The following is a 24,407-nucleotide window of genomic DNA, read 5'->3' as shown; positions in this document are numbered from 1 at the left end:
TTTGTCATTCAACTGAAACTACAATCTACAAAGTTAAATTAAGTTGATCTCCTAATTGTCGAATCTAAAGGCCCATAGGGATATCAAATCAACATATCTAGACTAATTTTTTTTCCTAAAAGAACTTCTTCCCTTCCAAATTTCCTTGTCATTATTGAAAGTGTCACCATTCTCATAATACATATAAACAACTGTTTTCTGGCCAGAAACTTTGACTCATTTTTATGAGTCAAATAATAATAGGCCATTTTTGGTCTCAATTCTTATCTAACTCTTAGTCATTAAAAGAACATGGTTTGATCCAACCATTCTGGAGGGCAATTTGGAATTAAGGTCCAAGACTATAAAACCATGTCTGTTCTTTGACCCGGCAATACCACTATTTTATCTGTATCTCAAAGAGAGCAAAGAAAAGGAAAAAGGACTCATGTGTATAACAATATTTATAATAGCTCTTTTTTGTGATGATTAAGATTGGAAAATTGAGGGGATGCCCATCAATTGGGGAATGGCTGAACAAATTATGCTATATAGTTATAAAGGAATATTTTTGTGCTATAAAAAATGATCACTAGAATGATTGCAGAAAAGTTTGGAAAGACTTATATGATCTGATAAAGAGTGAAGTGGGCAGAACCAAAATACTACACATGGTAACAACAGTACTGTATGGTGAACAGCTGTGAATGACTTAGCTATTTTCAACCACACAATCATCCAAGACAATCCCAAAGAATTCCTGAAGAAAAATGCTATCTGCTTCCAGAGAAAGAATTGATGGCTTCTGAATATATACTGAAGGATACTGTCTTTCATTTTCTTTCTTTTTCAAGTTTTCTTCCACAAAATGACTAATATGGAAATGTTTTACATAGTGCACATGTATAACCTAAATCAGATTGCTTATCATCTCAGGGAGAGAGAGGGGAGGAAGGGTTGAATTTGCAACTCAAAATTTAAAAAGAAAAAAGTATGAATGTTAAAAAAAAAAACTATTTCACATGCAACTGGAGGTGTGGTGGGGAAATAAAATATTATTTTATTATTATTATTTTTTAAACAGGCATTGCCTCAGACAAATGGAGGCCAGGGAAAGACCTTAATTTAGAAAGGCCAAGTTCACCCACTGCATCCTGGGCCATTGCCAGTCATCTTAATTTAAGTCTTGCCACTGGACTTCCATGATTTTCGAATAGAGTGAGTTGACAGCTTTGCCAGAAAACTCATCATTTTTTACTTTTCTCTCTCACTGCACTTATCATCCAATCCACTGCTCCTCTTTTTCCTGTATTTCCATATCCTCCACAGCCCAATTGAAGAATTCCACGAACCTTTGCACCACCCATCCCCATCCCCTAGCTTCCAATGATTACTTGATTCTCCATGCATTATTTGTAGATCTCATTTGGTGCTAAAAATGTTGTGCATTACCTGTTTCTCCAACTAGAATGTAAGCCCCTTGAAGATAGGGCTGTCTCACATCTCAGTGCCCTGAGAATAGCAGATATTCAATAAACTCTAACAATCTGATAACAATCTAACTCCAATCTTCTGCTGATAACAATCTGACCCTAATCTACCTTTCCAGTTTTTATTTCTCACCCCTCCCTTACACACATACCTGTTCCCTTAAGACAGATAGAACTACTATTGTTCCCCAAAGGCGCCACACCTAACTCTTTGCCAGTAATTTATTTCATTCCATTCCCCTCACTTGGAATGACTTCTTTGTCAATAATTAAGATCTTTAAAGTTTACAAAATGTTTTACAAAATGAATCACAACAAACCTGTGAAGGAGGTAATTTGAGTATTAGTATTATTATTCTCACTATTCAGGTAAAGAAATCCAGTTTCAGAAACTTAGCTCAATCACTGAGTTATTAAGGGTAGGCAGAACCAGGACTCATAAATCCACTGATTTAGTTCTGGAAAGAAACTGATTGATTTAATCTAACTTGCTCATTTTACAGATGAGGAAGCAGCCTGAGAGTTAGGAGGTGATGGATTTGAACGTAAGGCTTTTGAATCCAAATATATATGTACTTTCTCCTCAACCCCTCTGCCTTTTACCCAAGCTTCCTAATATTAAGCCTATTTAGGCCATATCTCTTTCTACTCCCCAATGATTCCTTTCTTTGATTTTTTTCTTATGAACTCTTTCTGTTTTCAAGCCTACTTCAAATTACAACTCAGCAGCTCTTAACAATTTCTCTTTCTCTCCCTTTCTCTCTGCATCTGTCTCTGTCTCTCTCTTTTTCTCTGCCTCTTTGTTTCTCTCTGTGTCTCTGTTTCTTGATCCTCCATAGCCAAATACAAACCAAGTACAAAGTTGATGGTAGGCAAGAGTCACTAGTAACTAGATAGAATCAAAGAAAAGATGGAATCTTATGGGAGACAGAACATCACCTGAGCCTTAAAGGGTTTCAGAGAACCAGAGATAACCAGGGAGGGCATTCCAGGCATGGGAGACAGGTAGAATGTTGTATAATGGGACCTGGAATGGGCATTCATTAATATGCAAAGTGAAGTCCAAAGGTGTCTTTGGAGTTCACTTTAGAGTTAAGAAGACCTAACTTCAAGAGTTTGTCTTAGGCCTACCCACAAGTCAAATTATCTCTCAGGAAACTCTCTAAGAACAAATCAAATGCCAGTCTGCAATGGTAGAGTTATTTTTCTTACTAGACAGGAAAAAAAATGCAAAGCAGCAGGCAGATGACTGAAAGTAAACAACCCTGTCCCCTATCTCTCTCTCCCCAGTCTGCTTGCTAAATCACCCGAAGAACCATTTAGCAGCAGCAGACCCCTCATCTGCTGAGTTATTCATTTGCCACATTCATCTGTTGTTCAATTCTCCTTCATAGCCTAATCTTCTATTTAGACTTCTCTCTACCTTGCCATCTCTATCCCTGACTTCTCTCTCAACCTAACCTTTCTGTTCCTTCTGATTCACCCCTAGAGAAAACTGAGGGATCTAGATTCAAATTCTGCCTGGGATACCTGTGACCTTGGACAATCTGCATTTCAAAAATTAATCCTTGTTAGCTAAGATGAACCAGGAGGATAGTTGGAGGTCCCTTCTCACTTTAAATCTGATTCTAAGTGAACAGATCAGAAAGAATTCTGTCTTTCTTTTCCCCTGACAGTATTCCCCTTCCTACCCCATCCTTCTTGCTCAAGCCCAAGATGGCATCCAACTATAGCAAAGTTAAATATGAAATAATAGCCAACTTTCTTTGTTAAAGCACCAGGAGATTTGCATAGTACTTTACATGTATTATCTTGTAGGTTCTAATGCGATCATTCTCATTTTACAAGGAAAACAGGAGTTTTGGCCCAGGGTCACATAATTAATTGTGTCTGAGAGAGGATTCCAACTAAAACCTTCCTGACCTCAAGGCTAGCTACTGTCCAACTCTTTACGACAAAAATTTTTTGGCAAAGACACTGGAGTAGTTTGTCATTTTATTCTCCAGTGGCAAATCAGATAAGTGACTTGTGCATGATCATATCACTAGGACATTTCTGAGGCTGGATTCAAACTTGGGGTTTCCTGACACCAAGCCCATTGCTCTATCCACTTCACCACCCAGTTGCTCTCATTCCAATGCCTTAATGATCTGAAAAGGAAAGAGGACTACTCCACCATCTTCTCTCCAAACCACAAATTACCTGTGGATCTCTTCCACCTCTAGCATAGCACCAGAGATGAAAGCCCCCTGGATCTCATTAACTAAATCACTAAGCAGCCCAGGGTCACTTCTTTGCCTGCACCATAAGAATTGTCAGATATTAGGACTGTGACTGCTATCCTCCACCCCCCTCTCTGACCACAATTCCACTGAGAGCCAGCCTCACACAGTTTCCACAGCAACGGCCAGCTCCTTCATAAGGCGATTAAACAGCTGGATGGGGCTGATAAGGCCCAAAGGTTTGGTCATTTAGAGCCTTTTGTCCAGAAAGACTTTCCTTTGTACTGATAGAAATTTCTCCCACCCCAGGGACATGTCCCATGAAGCTCACTGGGCATCTACCTGAGCATTGCCTGTGACTTTCTCTAGTACTAGACAATTCTCCTTCCTTACTCTGTACCTCAGTCTGCATTTAACTGGGAGAGATTTTACTCTTTCCTGAGATTGGGAGCTGAGTAACTTCTAGATAATCAGAGACTTAAAATCTTAAGATTTAGGACTAGAGGATCTTTAGAGAATCTTTATCTTTCACTTTATAGATGAGGAAACTGAGGTCCAGAGAGTGATATTAGCATCATAGATTTAGAGCTTGAAGTTTGAGACCTTAGAGATCATCTAACCCAAACTCCTCATTTTACAGATGGGAAAACAGGCCCAGAAAGAGAAAGCAGGTTCATAGATTTAGAATTAGAAAGGGCCTTGGAGGTGATTTAATCCAAATCCCTCAACTGACATATGAGGAAACCAAGAGCCAGAGTGATTTATCCCATATCACAGGGCTACAAAGTGAGGGTCAAATTTGGAATCTTCTCTGTCTCTCTCTCTCTCTTTCTGTTTCTCTCATATAATAATAGCTTTTTAGTTTTCAAAATACATGCAACGATAGTTTTCAACTCATCCTTGCAAAATCTTGTATTCTTCCCCCTCACCTAGACAGCAAATAATCCAACATAGGTTAAATATGTGCAATTCTTCTAAACATATTTCTACATTTATCATGCTGCTCAAGAAAATCAGATCAACATTATATACTTCAACAACAATACTATATGATGACCAGTTCTGATGGACCAGGCCATCCTCAGCAACGAGATCAACCAAATCATTTCTAATGGAGCAGTAATGAACTGAACTAGCTAATGCCCAGAAAAAGAACTCTGGGAGATGACTAAAAACCATTACATTGAATTCCCAATCCCTATATTTATGCACACCTGCATTTTTGATTTCCTTCACAAGCTAATTGTACAATATTTCAGAGTCTGATTCTTTTTGTACAGCAAAATAACGTTTTGGTCATGTATACTTATTGTGTATCTAATTTATATTTTAATATATTTAACATCTACTGGTCATCCTGCCATCTAGGGGAGGGGGTGGGGGGGTAAGAGGTGAAAAATTGGAACAAGAGGTTTGGCAATTGTTAATGCTGTAAAGTTACCCATGCATATATCCTGTAAATAAAAGGCTATTAAATAAAATAAAAAAAAAGAAAATCAGATCAAGGGGAGAAAAAATGAGAAAGAAAAAAAACAAGCAAGAAAGCAAACAACAACAACAATAAAGGCAAAAATATTATGGTTTGATTCACATTCAGGCTCCATAGTTTTCTCTCTGAATGTGAATGGCACTTTCCATCAAAAGTTTATTGGAATTGCCTTGAATCACCTCATTGTTGAAAAGAGTTGATCATCACATAATCTTCTTGCTGTGTACAATGCTTTTTTTTTTTTTTTTTTTTGGTTCTATTTACTTCACTTATCATCAGTTCATGTAAATCTTTTCAGGCTTTTCTGCAATCAGCCTGCTTACCATTTCTTGCAGAACAACAGATCCAACATTCTCTTTACCTACAGCTAGAAAGTAGCACAGCTGGGAAAAGAAGCCAGGTTTCCTGATTCCCAGTCATATGGTCTTTCCTATCACAGACTCTCCCTGGGCAGAATCTCAGTCATGGGGAATGGATGGGAAGCAGAAGGCTGGCTTCTGCTCCATCTTGGACCAAGAAGGGGTTTCTTCTCTGAGCCTTCTCCAAACAAAGTATCTTCAGCTACATTCTCATCAGTGCTTTTCTGGGGAATTTCCTCCAGGAGATGGGGAGGAAAGAAGAAGTGATAGGATCAGGATTGGACTACTCCAAAGCTAGAATTAGGATTCAAAAAATCTTTTCTTGCTTCAATTCTCTTATACCAACCCACCTCTCTCATTCTCTGCTCAAAATTTCAAGTAATTCTTTAAAGTTAAAAGGAGTCTAGGGGAATAGAAATTATATGGAAGTCAGAGACAAAATCGTGTAGCATCCAAGTAGACTGCCAGCTCTCTATAAACGGGAACCATGTCCTGTATAGAATTCAACAAGTATTTACTAAGTAAGTCTCTTAACACCGGGTGCCATACACTTGGGAATACAAATTTCTACTCTGTACCAGTTGCTATATATACTTGGTAATACAATCTCTACTATGTTTCAGGTGCTATACACTTGGGAATACAAATTCCTGCTATGTGCCAGGTGCTTTATATACTTGGGAATACAAAACCAAAAAACAAAAACAATCCCTGAACTCAAAGAGCTTATATTCTCCTGGAGTGGTGGGTAGGAGTGGGGCCAGTAGGTATAGACATAAATAAATAATAATTAATATTTATAAAGCACTTTAAAGATTGCAATCAGATTTACATGTTATTTCATTTGATCCTCACAACAGTCTTGGGAGGTAGATACTATTTATTATTCCCCATTTTATAAACGAGGAAACTGAGACTGTGACTTAGCCAAAGTCACACAGCTAGTAAAGCATCCAATACAAGATTTGAGCTTTAGTCTTCCAGATTCTAACTTCAGAGTTCTAATTGGTGTGTCATATTACTGACTCTCATATTAAAAAATAAATACAAAGAAGGGGATAGGGAGAAGTGTTGGAAATGTATACTTTTATACTTCAGGATAATTTGGGAATCAGGGAAGACTTCTCATAGAAGTTGGTACCTGAGATGAGCCAGGGCTTGCAAGAGAAGATGACAGAGAGTATTTATTCTAAGTTTAGAGGGAGGAGAATGTCAGGCATAGGGAACATCAAACAGGCACTTTGGGTGGCAGGTGGGGAGATAAGAATGACAGGGTGCTTAGCAATGTGTAATCAATTTAGAAAGGTAAATTGAAGTCAAATGAACTTGTATTTTAGCTTACAGACAATAGAATTGTTGAGGTACTTTTTGTACTAAAGAACTGCCCCTTGACCTCCTAACCACCTCCCACAAGCTCCGCATGTGGTTTAGAGCCAGGAACTTCCAACATGTTGAAACATTTTCATTCATCCCACTTCAGCTGAGCTCTTTATGGGATTCTCCTTTAATCCACAGGAAAATGATTGCAAACAGGGTTTTTGTTGGCGTTGCTATTGTGACCATTAGATTTATGACAGAAGAGATTCTATGTGAGGAGGGAAAAGTCAATACAGTAGGATTTTCTAATCTCATCCACTAGTCACTGGAAGAGGTGGGAACACAAAACCTGAATATCTAGTTAGGAGGAGTAATGCAAGCTGAATTTCCACAAGTTCCCTCCTGTCCCCACCCGTTTTCCTTTCTCTTTTCTCACAGAGATGGGAATACTACATTGCCTATAGAGTGGGAGAGTACTCTCTATTATGTTGTCCCATCTATTCTCTACTGCCCCATCTATTCCTTGGAGTTTGTCTCCTCAGTTCTGCCCTCATTACATCCCCAGCTCCAATCCCATTCAGTTATTCTTTCCCTCAAATTCTTTCCCAAAGAACATCAAGTCAGACTTTCAAGACAGATAACCTAGAATTCTCAGAAAACTGGCCATCCATCCTCATATTAAAGGCAAATTTCCCTAACTGGAAGGTAGGGTCATTGATTCAATTAAACAATTCATTTCAACAAGCAATTTTTAAAATGATTACTATGTGCAAGGTACCACACTAGTTAGACATTGAGCATACAAAGTTCAAAAGGAAATTTCTTGTTATAAAAGGCTTTACATTCTAATAGAGGGAAATAGTATGCCTCTAAGTAAATTCTGGGAAGCTAGGTAGCCCACTGGGCTGGGAATTGTGAATTCAAATCTGGCCTCAGAAACTTACTACCTTATGACCCTGGGCAAATCACTTAACCCCGTTTGCCTCAGTTTCCTTATCTGTCAAATGAACTGAAAAAGGAAATGGCAAACCATTGAAGTATCTTTGCCAAGAAAACCCCAAATGTGAAGAATAAGACATAACTGAACAACAACAAAGTAAGTTAAATATATTTATAAAGATAAAGAATTTTTACTTTTTTTTGGATGGGAAGAAAACTAACAATTAGGAAGATTGAAAAAGGCCCCTTGTTGGAGACTGTTCTGCCACTCAATCTTAAAGGGGGGCAGGGATTCCAAGAGACAGAGGGAAGGGAGGGAGAGCATTCTAAGTGTGAAGCACAACCTATGCAAAGGTATAAAGGAGAAAGATGGAATTTTGTGTAACAGAAACAGGAGAGGCTGTGGGAGAGGCTGAGGGGAAGTAATCAGAAGTACTTGAAATATCTGACAGGGTTTATGGTTTTTCCCTAGAAGTAAGAGGGAGCCTCTGAAGCTTCCTGAATAGGAAAGACACATGGTCTGACCAATGTTTTAGGAATATTAATTTGATAGTTCTGTGGAAGAGGGATTAGAGAGGGGAAAGATTCAAGGCCAACAGACCAAGTAGAAGGCTATTACAATTTATCTCTTTTAACATGCAGTTGCTTGACTCACTTCCTTCCCCTATGCTACAAAAAGGGGGATGGGAGAGAAAAAGGAGACAGATTAACACTTTGAACCAAATACCTTTAGCCAGAAACTAGGGACTATTTGCTTTTTCCTTCATCTCCCAAACCAAGTGAACAATCAATCAACAAGAATGTATTACCTGCTCACTATGTGCCAAGCACAGTGTTGGGTGATGCATGTACAACAAAGAAAGACAAAACCTTTGCCCTCAAGGAGCTTATACCTACAGGAGTGGAAGGGAAATATGAACACTTAGCCATAAATTAAATATAAGATAGCGACTGGACTTGTGAATTCTTAGTATAGGTAATTTCCAGGTAAGGAAATTCCCACTATAAATGCAGGTTGGCATCTTCTCTGTAACTATAGTCTTTTTTGTTGTTCAGTCTTTTCAGTGATTTCAGTCTTGTCTGACTCCTTGTGACTCCATTTGGGGTTTTCTTGGCAAAGATACTTGAGTGATTTGCCATTTCCTTCTCTAGCTCATTTTACAAATGAGGAAGCTAAAGCTAGCAGGATTCAGTGAGTTACCCAGAGTCACACAGTCTGTGGCAGAAAAAAAAACATTGAATCTTTTTCTTCCTAGTTTTGAGTCAAGTTGAAGGTATTGCCATAATGTCTCTTATAAATATGTAAAAAAAAAAATACACTATGATCGGAGAGGGTGGGAGAAGGAACAGGACAAGGGGAGAAAAACATCTAGAATGATGGAGAAGGGCATATTGAAGGTGAGGTAGTATGTGAGCCTATCTCTGAAAGGAGCAAAAGATTCCAGGAGGGGAAAGGAAAGAGGGAAAGCATTCTAGGCATTGAATAAATTAATATTTATCAAGCACTTACTACATCCAAGCACTGTGCAAAATTCAAGAGACAAAGAGAGAAGGTATGGAAGCAGTAAATGATCCACTTCAGCTAAAGCATGGAGTGCATTGAGGGAGAGATGTGTTGTCAACTTGGAAAGTAAGGTTGGAACCAGATGGTAAAGGGCTTTAAATACTAAGAGGAGGAATTATTTATTATCATCATTATTGTTTTTATTATTAGCAAGAATAAATAGTAATGTGGAAGTACATTTTACAGAACTTCGTATGTTTAACAAATATTGTATTTCTTGCCTTCTCAATGGGTGGGGTAGGGAGGAGAAGGAAGGAAACAATTTGGATTGAAAATAAAAACAGAATTGAAATTTTAAAACTCCAATAATAGCTACTAATAATGTAGCATTTTAAGGCTTGCAAGATGCTTTACAAGTAAATTTGGACTGAAAATAAAAGCAGAATTGAATTTTTAAAAAACCCAATAATAGCTATTAATAATGTAGTATTTTAAGCTTTGCAAAATGCTTTATAAATACAATGTCTTGATTCTCACAACAACCCTAGGGCTTAGAAACTAATGCTGTCATATTAGTATCTAGCGATTTATCTATCTATCTAAATCTATCTCTCTATGTAGATTTTAACTCACTCTAAATCTAGCTCTCTATATACTGCCCCAGCTATTTTATGGTACCATAGAAGCTTCTTAAGCTTGGAGAGTGGTTTGAATAGATTTGTGTTTTAACTTCATAATGGGTGAAGGACACAATAGTGAGAGGAAAAACTGAACGGAAGGTCACCTACATTGTACAGACTAAGGGTTGATGAAATCCTGAGCTAGGATGAGTAGGTAAGACGGTGAGTAAGTAGGGAGAAGAACAGAGATGCAAGAGATGATGACATAGCTCTGATAGAATTCTCCACTCCAGTCCAAGATCCCCATTCCAACCCAACTTCCACTCAACTGCCCTTGTGATACAAGTCTGACCATATCCTAACCATGTATTTTCTCCCTCAATAAACTCCTATGACTCTCTATTACTTCCATGATCAAAACATACTCTTTTGTCTGGCTTTGAAAGCTCTTCACAACCTCCGCCTTTCTGCCTTTCCAGTCCCCTCTTACATTTTATGCCCTTGTCTATTTTCTACCAACTAGCTTCACTGCCCTTCTTGCTGTTGTTCATGAGAGATACTCCCTTTACTGATTGTATTTGGAGTATTTTTTTCCTACCTCCTCATCTCTGCCTCCTGGCTTCTTTCAAGACTCAGCTCAAATTCTACCTTTTATAGGAGGCCTTTCCTGGGCCTCCTCCCTTAACTCCAAATGCCTTTTCTCTCAAATTATACATTTAAATTGTATAAATCTTGCATGCACAATTTTTGGCATGTTTTCTCTTTCATTAAAATGAAATCAGGAACCATGTTTTTTTGTATTCTTTTTTATCCCCAGTACTTAGTACAGTGTTTGTCACACAGTAACTTCTGAATAAATGCTTGTTGACTAAGAGGAAGAGGGAGGAATGTAGAATGATTCCTGCATTATGTACCTTGAGTCACTGAAAAATAATGGTTCCTTTGGCCAAAATAGGGAAGTTAGGAAGATAGTAGGTTTAGGAAGAAAGATAAAGAATTGTGTTTTGGCCATGTTGACTTTGAGATACCCATGGGACATCCACATGGAGATGTCCAATGGGTATTTGGTGATATGGGATTGGAGCTTGGGAGAAAGAAGAAGAAAGGTTGGCTAGATATGTTATTGATTGGGAATTTATCTACATAAAGATAACAGCTGAGATAATTAAGAAAGAGTATGTAGAGAGAAGAGAATAAAGCCCATGACAGATCCCAGGAATACAAAATGAGGGATATGGATGATGATACTTTAGAGGACTCTCTGAAAGATCAGCAGGACAGGTAAGAATTGAAGGAAATCTGGAATATGGGAGGGGAGAGCGCAGTTTGAACCAGGTTTACAGGCTCAAATCTCTATGGACAAGATTTAGTTTCCTCTTGGCTATAATAAAGATGGAGACCAGGTGAAGGGACATAGTAAGATGGATCACAGGGCAAGGATTGACTTTCCTTCTTCTTGGTCTACCATGTCCAAAGTCAGGATTCTTTGGAACAAAGAAGCTTTTAAATATTATTCTGTATACCATTGGTGTGCAATTCATTTAAAAGTCAAAATACACAGAAACCAGAGTTTCTACCTTCCTTATCCCCATTATCAAGGCATTCATTCTTCCACTCCTTAGATAGAAATAGCATAGACCAAGAGGTAGTTGGAAGGGACTTCAGACTCTAGCCTTTTTTTGTGTGAAAATACTATGCTTTGATCTATAGTTCAGTCTTCATAGTTCTCTGTCTGGATGCAGATGATTTTTTCCATCAAAAAGTGTATTAGAAGTGCCTTTAATCACCTCTTTGTTAGAAAAAGCCAAGTCCATCCCAGTTGATAATCACATAATCTTGTTACTATGTTTAATGTTCTGTTGGTTCTGCTCACTTCACTTAGCATCAATTCATGTAAGTCTTTCCAGGCTTTTCTGAAATCAGTCTGCTCATCATTTCTTATACCCCACTAACTTCATATACATAATTTATTCAGCCATTCCCTAACTGATGAACATTCACTCATTTTCCAGTTCCTTGCCACTACAAAAAGGACTGCCACAAATATTTTTGTACATGTGGGTCCTTTTTCCTTTTTTATGATCTCTTTGGGATGTAGACGCAGTAGAGACACTGCTAAATCAAAGGGTATGCAGTTTTATAGTCCTTTGGGCAAACAAACTTTAGCCTTTTACAGATGATGAAAACTGAACCTAGTATTTTAACCCAGGATATCTGATTCTACGATTAGTCTACTTTCTACTGTAGCAGGCTGCTTCTCATGGTTGTGTATTTAATTTGTATAACAGCTAGGTGTCACAGTGCATAGATAGACTTCAGATCTGTAGTCAGGAAGATCTGAGTTCTGAACTAGGCCCAGACACTTAATAGCTGTGTGATCTCGGACAAGTCACCTAACCATGTGTATCTCAATATCTCATCTATAAAATGAACTAAAGAAGGAAATGGCAAACCACTCTCGTAGCTTTGCCAAGAAAACCCCAAATTGAGTTACAAAGAATTGGATACAACTGAGATGACTGAACAATAGCTTACAAAATATATGATAGAAGATAATGAACATTATAGACCCATAAAACTACAAGAAGAGATGGGAAAATGATTCTACACATAACTTGGCACCAAACCCAATTAATCCAGATCATCAAAAGATCAATTATACATGAAACTGGAAGAGCAACAAATAGATGCCAAATAGAACAAATTTGCCAATGTTTTTGGCAACATACTTGAATTGCTGAGGGGAATTACTTCCCCAAATACTTTACTGACTTTAATTTCACATCTCCCACCACATTTCAGACATCTGGAACTGGATGTTCATTAGACATCTTAAATTCCATATGTTCATAACAGAACTTGATCTCTTTTCTCCTAAATCCTCTCCTCTTTCACTTTCCTATTCCCATTCTCCCAGATTCTTAGGCTCCCAATCTAGGAGTCATCCTAGATTCCTCACTATCTCTTGCCCTTTGTATACAAGGCTATTGCCAATGCCTGTTGATTTTATCACCACAATATTTCTGGAGTACCACATTTTTTCTCTTCTGTCATTGTTATCACCCTAGCATAGGCCCTCAATACCTCACACCTGGACTACTGCAATGGCCTGCCAATGGATCTGCCTGCTAAATTCCCTCCCTACTCCTAAATCCATCCCCCATTCAGCCACTAATGTGATTTTCCTGAAGTGCAGGTCTGATCATGTCATCCCTCTGCTTAATAAATTCTAGTGGATCAATAATTCATATTGTCCAGATTAGGGATCAGCAGTCCAGTGAGTTACTTCATCAGTACTTCTATATTGAGTAGGAACCACAGATAGGGAGTGATCAAAATTGAATAGCACACCAGATTCTCCCCATTCCCTTTTTAAGATAAGTATTATTCAAAAATTAGGATATTCCTTTGGTCTAAAGTCCTTGTTGCAAGGTCCACATCAGACTTTTTTTATGTATAAATTCTGAAACAATGTCCCACACTTAGAATCTTTACATGATTCTTATAGAAAGTCTAACCAATTTATAATTAGAATGGACTGGAAGGACTTAGCCCTCCCTGAAGTGATTAATGAAAGAGAAAGAAGGATTAATTCTACTAATATGAGCAATTCTTGGTTTCATATTTGCCAAGGCTAAGTAGGAAGAGTGAATGGGGGGCTGCTAGATGGTGCAGTGGATAAAGCAGAGTACCAGCCCTGGATTCAAATCTAGCCTCAGACACTTAACCTTACTAGTTTCATGATCTTGGGTAAGTTACTTAATCCCAAATGTCTCCTTAAAAAGAGGGGGGGGGGGGGGCAGGTAGGTGGTACAGTGGATTTCACATCAGCCCTGAAGTCAGAGGACCTGAGTTCAAATCTGGCCTGACACTTAACACTTCCTAGATGTGTGACCCTAAGCAAGTCACTTAACTGAATTGTCTCAGCAGAGAGAGAGAGAGAGACAGAGACAGACACAGACAGAGACAGACAAAGAGAGAGAGAGAGGAAAATAATTGTCCAAGAGGAGAAAAAAAATTGATTCTTGCTAAGTGACTTATTGCTCTGTCTTATAAATCAATCTTTTCATTTATTTATATACTTTTAGCCTAGGTTCCACTAACTCACCCAGACTGACTATATAGTTAGGCACCCACAGGCCCAATCCCACTACTGACTGATACAGAAACTTTGATCTACTCTGTTTCCAACCTGAACCAGTTCCCCTCCTTAGATGGTTTAGTGACACCTCCTCCTCCAAAGGGTTCACCATATTGATGTTGCCCCTAATGTGGCCCTTTGATTTAGATTTAGTCCTATTGAAACTCAGAACTCTTGAGCTGAGATCAGTCAACTGCATTGCCAACCCACCTCACCTACCCCAGGTAGGTGCATACCACTGCATCTGGGCTCTAAAACATACTATTACTGAACTTTTGCCTAAACTCTTTTACTAAGTTTTATTTTATTATGGAATTTTCTCTTTGTGTGGGAATATTAGACTTTGTAATTTCGAAATGGCTTGGGGACAGTGATCAAGATTTTCAAAAGCGTGATGGATTTTTGTGCTTTTCTCTCCCTCTAGGAAGTATTTTAAAAATATTGTCTCTGGTAAGCCTGTGTCAAAAACAGAAAGCACAGAATAATTTCTTTCATGTTTTTAAGAAGGGGATCTGGATCGTACTTAGAGTTTTTTAAATCACCCCTTGTCTAAACTATTATGATTATTATGGTTTTGTAACTGGCCTCTCTGCACCCAGTTACTTGTTTCTCTGATTTATCTTCACAACAACTACCAAATTGATATTAGCAAAGTACATGCATCTGATGATTTCATTCCCCTACTCAACAAGCTTGCCTACTGTTCTTGGGATAAAATACTGAGGGAGTTTAAAGTCAAACTGTAAATATAGTGCCAGCCAATTTGCCCTGGTTGATTATACATCACAGTCCCTTAGGTGCTTGGGCATGTAGCTAAAATGACCTACCTGCTATTCCTGTAAAAACATTCTACCTCCTTTCTCTATATCTTTATAGTCTAGAATATGCCCTTTACATTACTTACTTCTTACTTCTTACTTCTGCCTCTTATAACCCACAAGGTATCTCCTTCAAGAGGACTTTCCTGATTTCTCTTAATTGTTGGCACTTTTCCACCTCTCCGTATAGTCATTACATATTACTTTTCTCTTTATTTTAGGCAACTAGGTGCATATAACTCTGGGCCTAGAGTCATGAGGCCTGACATTAGGGCTAGTCTTAGACCCTTACCATCTGGGAGACCTTGAGTAAGCTATTTAATCTTTGTCTGCTTCAGTTTACTCCCTTGTAAACTACCTTGCAGAGTTGTTGTGTGGATAAAATAAAGCAAGAGGTCATATGTAAATGTATTGTTATTCATTATTATCATTATTTAACTATTATGTCTCCCGTAAAATTTAAGGTCCTTGAAGGCAGTTAATGTTTTACATTTGTATTTCTAACACTTATCACATTACAGGAGCTTTATAAATGATTGCTCATTGATCTGGCAAATTGCAGAGAACTCTCAAATTATTCTCTGACCAGAGCAACAATAGAAAAACACATCTTTCAATCATAGAAAAAGTGTCTTTAAAAATACCAGTATTTCTCTAGTATTGCTAAGTGGTCATAAATCATACAACAACCAAAATCATGGTCGACCCCAAAGACAAAAGAGAGATATGTGGTATATATATGGGAGTAATTCTTCACTGATGAAGACATAAGAAATGGGTCAGAGAGATATTTCTTTTCTTTTCTTTTCTTCTTTCTTTTTTTTTTTTTAATTTTGCTGAGGCAATTGGGGTTAAGTGACTTGGTTAGGGTCATACAGCCAGGAGGTAGCTATTTCTTAGTATGGAAATGTGTGGCAGGGAAAGAAATTAAGCTGGTAACAATGTGTAACAAGATAACACACATAGAGAGGCCTTCACTCATGTAGTGAGGCTCCAAGCTCATGTATGATGAAAAGGCTGTCTCCACTTACTGCCTGTATGAATATAATGGAATATTACTGTGCAATAAGAAATGATGAGCAAAGGGATTTCAGAAAAAATCTGGAAAGACAATTGTAAATTGATACAAAATGAAATGAACAGAAGTATTAAAATATATACAGTAACAGCAACATTTTATGGTGATCAACTATGAATGACTCAGCTTTTTTCAGTGGTACAATGATCTGAAACAATTACAAAGAACTCATGATGGAAAATACTATTTATCCACATGTAGAGAAAGAACTATGAAGTCTGAATGAAGATTGAAACATACTATTTTCACTTTATTTTTTACATGGCTTTTTCCTTTTTATTGGTTTCTTCTTTCACAACTATGCCTAATGTGAAAATATGTTTTACGTGACTGCACGTCTATAATCTATATCAAATTACTTACCTTTTCAGGAAAAGAGGAAGGGAAGGAGGGAGGATGAAAAATGAGGAACTCAAAAATTTTGTAAAAATGAATGCTAAAAATTGTCTTCACATATAATTGAAAAAATAAATACTATTTAAAAATGGGTTTACAAGAGGCAAGGAAATTTTTAATCAAGGAATTAGGGGAGGGATCATTATTCTGTCTTGGCATCCCCACAGTCTTTCATAGAGAAAGAGATAGAGAACTCCAGAAAATAGTACAAAATAAATACACTTTGGCTTAGGAGGCCTAAGTTCTGCTCCCCATTAAAGGCCATTGGGCTATTCAATCTTCTCTTTGTCCTCATCTGTAAAACCAGAAGATTAAGTGTAAGCAATATCTTTTTTTCACTGATTACTCATTTAAAATGAAAGCTGTTGACCCAGGGCTAGACTCTTTTTTTCTCCTTCTTTCTCTCTGCCCTGATTTTCCTAAGAATTTTATTGCTGGTGATAAAGATAAGTCCTTTCTTTTCCCCCCTTCCTGATCCTTTTTATTCCTCTACTCTTTTATTGTCTTTCTTCTTTCTTCCCTCCTCTTTCACCTTTCTTTCACTTTATTGTACTACTTCATTCCCCCTCCCCTTCCCTTTTCTATCCTTTTTCTCTTTTTACTTCTTCTCAGAAGAGGCAAGTTAGATGGCACAGTGGATCAAGAACTGGACCTGGAGTCAGGAAGACTAGCATTCAAATTCTTCTCAGACATTTGCTGGCTATATGATCCTAGGGAAGTCACTCAGTCTTTCAGTTTCACCATTTGTAAAATGGGGATAATAATAATAACACTTATCTCCTGGAGTTGTTATGAGTATTCAATGAGACAATATTTGGAAAATATTTTGCAAACTCTAAAACTCTATATAATGCTACCTATTATTATAATGTTTAAATCTGTGTGAACCAATAACAAACCTTCCACTCCTCTTTTCCCCATCTTGTCTTTCCTCTTCTCTCTCTCTCTCTCTCTCTCTCTCTCTCTCTCTCTCTCTCTCTCTCTCTCTCTCCTTCCTTACCTCTTCCTCCCATCCCTTTCCCCCTTCTTTGATCCTTTCCCTAAGTCCTTCTCCTCCTCCCTCTAATTTCTCTTCTCTCTACCCTACCCTTCCTTCTTATCTTCTTTCTTTTCTCCCTCCCCCATTTCTTCTTCTTCTTTCTCACTCTCTTCTTTCCTCCCCCCTCCACTCTTTTTTCATTTTGTCTTTAACCACACACCATTTGAGCATTAGCTCAAAAAAGCTTTATTTTCCTATAAGGAAGAACAAGGGAGAGGCTCCTTGCAAGGAGATTTTGTTTCATTCATTCATTGCATTAGTATCTCCAATATCTATTATCTTCTTGGCACAAAGTAAGTACTTCAAAAATACTAGTTGATTGCTTGATTGATAATGGTAGTAATTAAGGAAACTATAGATAAGAAGAAGAAATCTGATCATATAAGGAATTTTCTTTGCTCCAGCTGTAACCCCTTCCTCTCTAGATACTGAGGGACATGAGGTAAAGAGGGAACACTCTATTATTTTTCAGTTATCTAAAATACCTATAGTCAGAGACTGGAAAATTGCTGCTGATTTGAACATTACTTTGCATTTCATTTGCACAGTACAGTCATTCCCTGTCCTCATGCAAACAAGTCTTATTTCTCAGATCTCCCTCTGGTCCTTTTTCCTGGCAAATGAAGATTTCAATCAATAGGTGTTTACTGAGCACATTCCCTGGAAGCAGAACTCCCTATTGTTGGAGATAATCAGAGATGCTAATACAGAGCATTAAAACACCATAGTACAATGGAATAAATTCTGGGAATTTGAAGGCAGAGTATATTGGTTCAAATCTTGCCTTTTCTACTGTGTGATCAAGGTCACTTAACTTCCCTAGGTCTCAAATTTTTTATCTGTAAAAGTCCCTCTAAAACTAGAATGATCCTAGTATACAAATAGATCACACACAGGGTGCCTCAAGAATCATAGTGCTATAATAGTTTAAAACTTCACTAAGTCTTTTGGAATACCTAGTATGTAAAGATGAATATTTTCAGGATTTTGTCATTGTGAGTATTCTTTCCACTAACACAAATTTAACACCTTTTAAGAACTCAGTAAATGGTCTTGCTGGTCAGTTATGAGGTCCACTCTTGAGCCCTCCCAGCTGAGTATGAGATACTAAAATTGTGCTCAAATGCTACAGCTTTCAACAACCCTGGGTCCCTCAACAACCTATTTTGTAGCATTGGAAGAGGAAGACTTTAGCAGCCACATGGTATTTTAAAGATGATGAAATGCTTTCCTCACAATCTTGTAAAGTAGATGGGACTAGTACTATTACATTTATTTTAGGTCTCAATATATTAAGCCTCAGGAGAGGTTAAATGACTTGCCCATCATCATAAAACTTATGCAGTGGGCATTCAATACAGAGTTGGAAGTTGTAATTATGAGACCAAATTGGTCCTTGCCAATATATTTCTCTGACTTTGACACCATCTCTTTTGGCACCCTTAGACTCTCTCTGCAAAAACAAACAAACAAACAAACAAAAAAACCATGTACAAATTTAGGAGTCATCTGGTCAACCCTTAGAAATATATTTGTATTAAATATTATTCCCTAGTTCAGAAGCTCAACCCTAAGAAATTATAATAAAATATTCCATTAAGCAATCCAGTTAATAAATCCCCAGAGTTTGGCTTCTTCAGTTTTGCTCAGATTTCAGCCTTGAGCACAGTTATTCTTCAGTACCTTTATAGTTTTCTAGTCATTCCTTGGCACCATGACAGCTATATAATATGCTATCAGTTGCTGCGTATTTCTCTTAGACTTTTCCTAGAAAGAAAAATGCTCTATGCAAGGGAGAAGAGGACCTCTGTCCTTATAGTCACCCAATAACATTGACTTATGACTCTTATGGCTCATTAGTTTAGTATACTTAGAAGATAAATTAGAGGTATCTGGGTAGCAGGCTAGATGGAACCCTGTCTCAGATACTTACTAGCTGTGTGATTCTAGATTCTATGTTTTCTCTGCCTCAGTTTCCATATCTGTAAAATAGGGATAATAATAGTACCTACCCCCCAGGGTTGTTGTGAGAATCAAATCAGATAAAATATATAAAGAACTTTGTAAACTTTAAAGTGTTATATGTGTACTAATTATTATTTTATTATTTCTAAATCATTATATTATAAAGAAATTTTTTATAAATCATGTACAATTCATACCTAAATTGACCTAGATGGATTTTGAGATACCTTCCAATTTTGAGACTTTATTAAACGCTTCTATGCCCTATGATACTCCTTCAAGCACAAAAATGCCAGTTAAGATGTAGGCTACAAGAAAAGCCTATTATGAAAATTTCAGGCAAGAGGACAAATTAGCAAGTGAGATTTTTCAGGTGGGGGGGGTATTTCTGTCCATGGTCCTGACTCTGGGGAAAGTTTCAGGAGTCCCAAAAGAGAAATCTCCCCTCCCCTCAGACCCTACAAGGAATGTGGAAGTAATTGAAGAAGTTGACCTCATTGGATCACTTTCTAGAAAAGAAAAGCATCCTACCCTCCATCCTTTCCTCTTAATACTTACCCTCAACTTCCATCCCACCCTCATAAATCCATAAATGAGTTTTCAAAGCAAGTCTGCATCCACTATAAGCTAGCTCAAAGGCCCTTTTCTCAAGTGTCCTCTAAATGCTCTTCTTTTTGGTCTTAGAGTCACAAAACATGGAGGGTAAGATGACTATATCACTTTTAAGCCTGCCACCTCATTTTTAGGTCAGCTTAGTTCTTGAAGTTGACAATGTTGCCCATGGAAGAGCTGTAAAACCCCCTCTTTTATCTTGTCTTCTTCAGTCTATTCTTTTATCTTCTTTCTTCCTACCTCAAATCTCTGAACTATTCTCTACCCATTTTAAATTTTTTCCTGTGGAAAAGTTCAGCGTTAGGGGTGTCAAACCCCAAACTAGTGGGTTCTCAGCCAAGTTTGTAAAACATATCTTTCCTCCAGGTTAATTGGTGAATATCTTCTTCCCTTTCTAGGTTTCACTGGAAATTAAGAAATGGTGTTGGAAAGCATTTAGATTACCCTCAATTGTTAAATCACACCTTCCCCAAGTCACCAAGTAAAAACAATATAAAATGCCTGGTATGGAATTTTAAAAAAAAGCAGGAGCTGTTATCAAGGAAATCTTCATATGGGTACACAAAAGGGCAGTTGGCACCAACTCCAGGAGGGGCTAAAGATATTTAAACACTATCAAGAGAGGGTGACCTCCACTAAAGGCTCCTTGTTGTTTGGAGGTGACAAGGAGTACTCAAAAGCAGCTTGACTACAGGTCCCACCAAACTAAAAACAGTATTAAATAGGGTCCTATTATTAAAAAACCAGCTTAATTAAATTCAGAAACACATCTCCAGGCTGCCTAAAAAGTGATGTTGTGTGTGGGGAGGGGTATGTGTGTGTGTGTGTGTGTGTGTGTGTGTGTGTGTATCTGCCATAGCTATTCTCTAAAACTATTTCAAGAGTTGTTAACTTTTTTGAGTGTGTCATGGATGCCTTTGGACCTCTTCTCAGAATGTTTTAAGTAAAATACATATGATCATAAAAGGAACCAATTATATTGGAATATGTTAGTCAAAATATTTTTTAAAAAGGGAATAGATCCTAGGTTAAGAATGCCTGCTCTATTGTATTGTAGAGGAGTTGCCAAATGTGTCAGCCATGAAATCCCAGGTCCTTAAAGTTTGGAAGCATACAGAGGATAAAGAAAATGGACATAGCTATGACATTTGATCCAACAGTCCAGAGCAAGATAGAATTACTGTTTCTCTGTAGTCAGTCAGCCCTCAGCATCCCCTGACATTTATTCCCTTCCCCAAGATTTAACTTCCTATCTAGAGGTACTTGGATTTTTTTTGAACCACCTGAATAATCAGCAGAATTTCCACTCATGTTTTGTAAGGTTCTGGTTGGTGGTAATAACAATAATGGCATTTACATTGTGATTTAAAGTTTGCAATGTTAAGCAATTTGATCCTTACAACCACCTGCTGTTATTACCATTCCTATACCAAAGTTTGCTTTCCTCATTTGTAAAATAGAGATAATGTCTCACTCTATAATTTATAGGACTGTGAGGAAAGGATTAAAGAACTCTAGAAATATGAGCTATTGTTCCCTTAATGTCTGTCCTTGCCTCTCCCAGGCAAAAGCAATGCTGGTCACATTCTCTTCATGACCCATGAGGATGAGGGAAAGAGAGACAGGTAATTAGTATTAATTAGTCCACCATGCCAATCTCTGGATCCTAATGAGTGAATAACCCTGAATGGAATTCAAGTAAGATTGGAGGAAAGGTGATGGTCATGGTGACTCTGGTTACTGGAGTTTTATACTTTAAAACCAGGATTTAAGGATAAAGAGGGAATGCACTCCCTTATGAAACTTTCTACTACAATATGAGAAACCATAGGGATCAGAGATAAGATGGTTCCAGGACTATCCCACCCCAACAACAGCCAGGGTAAGCACCTGGCACTTGGCACATTGCCAGCCTAAACACTGGGCACTGCTCCCTTCTTCTCAAGCTCAGCTCTTGGTCAATCAGGAAAACACCTGTAAGGTCACATGTCCAACTCAGATCAGCTCCCTAGGAGCAGTGTTTGTGAACAGGAAAACCTGACCAACTCCAGGACATCTATTTGTAAAAGTAGAATACAAGCAATTGCAATAGATTACAACCATCTTCTTATACTTTTCTAAATACCACTGATGATCACCAAAAGTCTCAGAGAAGCTTGAAGTTGCCTGTTCTCCCAAGGAAAGAAAATCTCCTTCAACATCATTTTATTATCCTATCTGCCTCCTATGCACATTTTATTTCCAGGTCCTAAAAAACACTGGATTGGACTGTGTGTGTATGTTTCTCCTAGCCTAATCCTAGACATTAACACTACTTCTCAGAATCCCTTAGAATCTTCTTTCCATGTTCTGGAAGTCCCTGAAATTGGAGTTAAATCACAAACTTCATGCGTAAGCTGGGGGGCGGGGGGGGGGGGGGGGGGGGAGGGGGGGGGAAGGGGGGAAGGGAGAGGAGAAGAGGCGGGGCGAGGAGGGAGAGTTCCCTTAAGGAAATCGCTTGTTATTGCTATTTTTCTTACAACTGAGTCTCCTCCCTTATAAACAATTGGTGAAATTCTCTGACTGGAGCTTCTAGTCTCCTCTTTTCCAAATATCTCCTTATTGCTCATAACCTTTCTCTTCCAAAACAAAACAGAACAGAAAAAAAAAAGTCCTTCAAAGCTCAGAGGCTATCTCCTCCTAGAAGTCTTTCCTGTTACCTCCAATTATTAGTACAGCTCTTTCTCTTCAAATTATATTTAATTACCTGTGCACATGCTGTATCCTCTCTGTGAAGTATAAGAACCAGTAGCGTCTTCCTCCTTCCCCCTCCCGCTTTTTTTTGATCTTTGTATCCCTGTACCCACATAGAAAATCGGCTTTGGAACCAACAAGACTTGTGTTCAAGTCCTACCTCTGACACCTGGGTATGAGATCCGGGGCAAATCATTTTATCTCGAGTTGCTAGGCAAGTTTCCCAGCCTATAAATTACCGAGAATCTGAATCTTTTCTCTATCAGTGAAATCACAGGTCTAGTCTTTATCCCCAACTCCAGCACTTAAGAAAGATTTCATGAAAGTGTGTTGAATTAAAGCTGGTTTCTCCTTACAACTGGAACTTGGTGAGGTTCGAGGGTCACCGGGACAGTTAACAAAGAAGCCAAAGCCACATCTGAAAAGCCCCCAACAAAATAAGATATCCAAATACTATTCGAGGGGTGGAATGTGGGGAACTTTCCTTTCCCCAGATTCCAGAAGTCCCTGAAATTGGAGTTAAATCACAAAGTTCATGCAGGGGTGGGAGAGAGGTTCCCCTTAAGGAAACCGCTTATTACTGCTACTTTTCTTCCAACTGAGTCTCCTCCCTCATGAGGAACTGAAGAAGTTCTCTGACTGGACCTTCCAGCTTCCTCTTTTCCACGTGTCTCCTCATTGATCACAAAATCCCCCCAAACAAACAAAACTGAAGGGAAAAAAACCCAACAGCACACCTCTGTGCCGAATGGGATGGAGGCGCGCACTGAGAGGATCTGGTGTAAAGGCTGTTGACCTGCCAGCATCTACCGAGATCTTCCTTGGTCCAAGCACTGGCTCTTTTCAGGGTGCCCACAATGACATATATACCCGATCTTGTCTGTCCCCTCAGTTTGGATATTCAGGATATTCACATCAGGGTCTGTGCCACGGAGAGCCCTCACCAACTCCCCTAACTGGACAGTGCACCCCCCCCACCCCGGGGATTCCCCAGTTGGAGGGCAACCGAGAAAGCGACAGCAATAGACCCTTCCTTCCTGGCCTGGGGTTTCTTCCGTGCCTCCGCCCTTCCCTCTGTCCCAAAAAGGACTTCTCTCTCCCTCGGCGCCTGACAGCCCCCCTGCCGGATAGTGGCCCTGCGCTTCCCGCGCCTTACCCAGAATTTGGAGTCAAGCTCCCCAGAGCCACACAGGGCGTCCATGGAGCCGAATCGAGCTAAGCGGAGCCTGGAGCACCAGCCGAGATACTGAGGGTGTGACTGCCGAAGAACCGCCCCAATCCAACCCCTTCCTCACCCCTTACACTCGCAGGAACGCCCCAACTTGTCTCCGGCCCTCTAACGAGTTCTTCCCCGCTGTTACTCCTCAGACTTCTTGCGAAAGTAGTCCCTGGGGAACTTGGCCCGGGACTCTAGGACTAGAGCATGACTCTGAGCTCTAGTTGCCCGTGGGGGCTCCCCTGTATCCCAACCTGAGAGTGACGTTTCCGGGGTAAGAAGAGTACCAAAGACTCCCCTGCCCTAAATTACAGGCAATTGGGGGTTAGAGTCTTCCCGTCCACTTCTTCACAAAATCGGACATTATCCCTCAAAAGTCCATCTGCGTAGAGCAGAAGCAACGATGAAGGGAGGGGGGCAGAGAGAGTGAGGAAGAGAGAGAGGAAGAGGGAGAGGAATAAACAGAGGGAGGGGGAGAGGAAGGGGAAGG

General features: G+C 38.9%; 1 protein-coding gene across 1 annotated transcript in view; it reads right to left on the bottom strand.

Moving 5' to 3' along the window:
- ABCC3 (ATP binding cassette subfamily C member 3) overlaps window positions 1-24,038 on the bottom strand; it is a 71,351-nt gene extending 47,313 nt beyond the window's left edge. The window contains exon 1 of the mRNA XM_031966395.1: window positions 23,858-24,038. Within this exon, the coding sequence (XP_031822255.1) occupies window positions 23,858-23,902 (45 nt within the window). The 5' untranslated portion in view covers window positions 23,903-24,038. The remainder of the gene's footprint in view (window positions 1-23,857) is intronic.
- Between the last annotated feature and the right edge of the window lie 369 nt (window positions 24,039-24,407).

This window comes from Sarcophilus harrisii, chromosome 4 (genome assembly GCF_902635505.1).
Source record: "Sarcophilus harrisii chromosome 4, mSarHar1.11, whole genome shotgun sequence".
Lineage (NCBI taxonomy): Eukaryota > Metazoa > Chordata > Mammalia > Dasyuromorphia > Dasyuridae > Sarcophilus > Sarcophilus harrisii.
The sequence above is the reverse complement of the archived record's forward strand: the minus strand, read 5'-3'. Positions and strand labels throughout refer to the sequence as shown.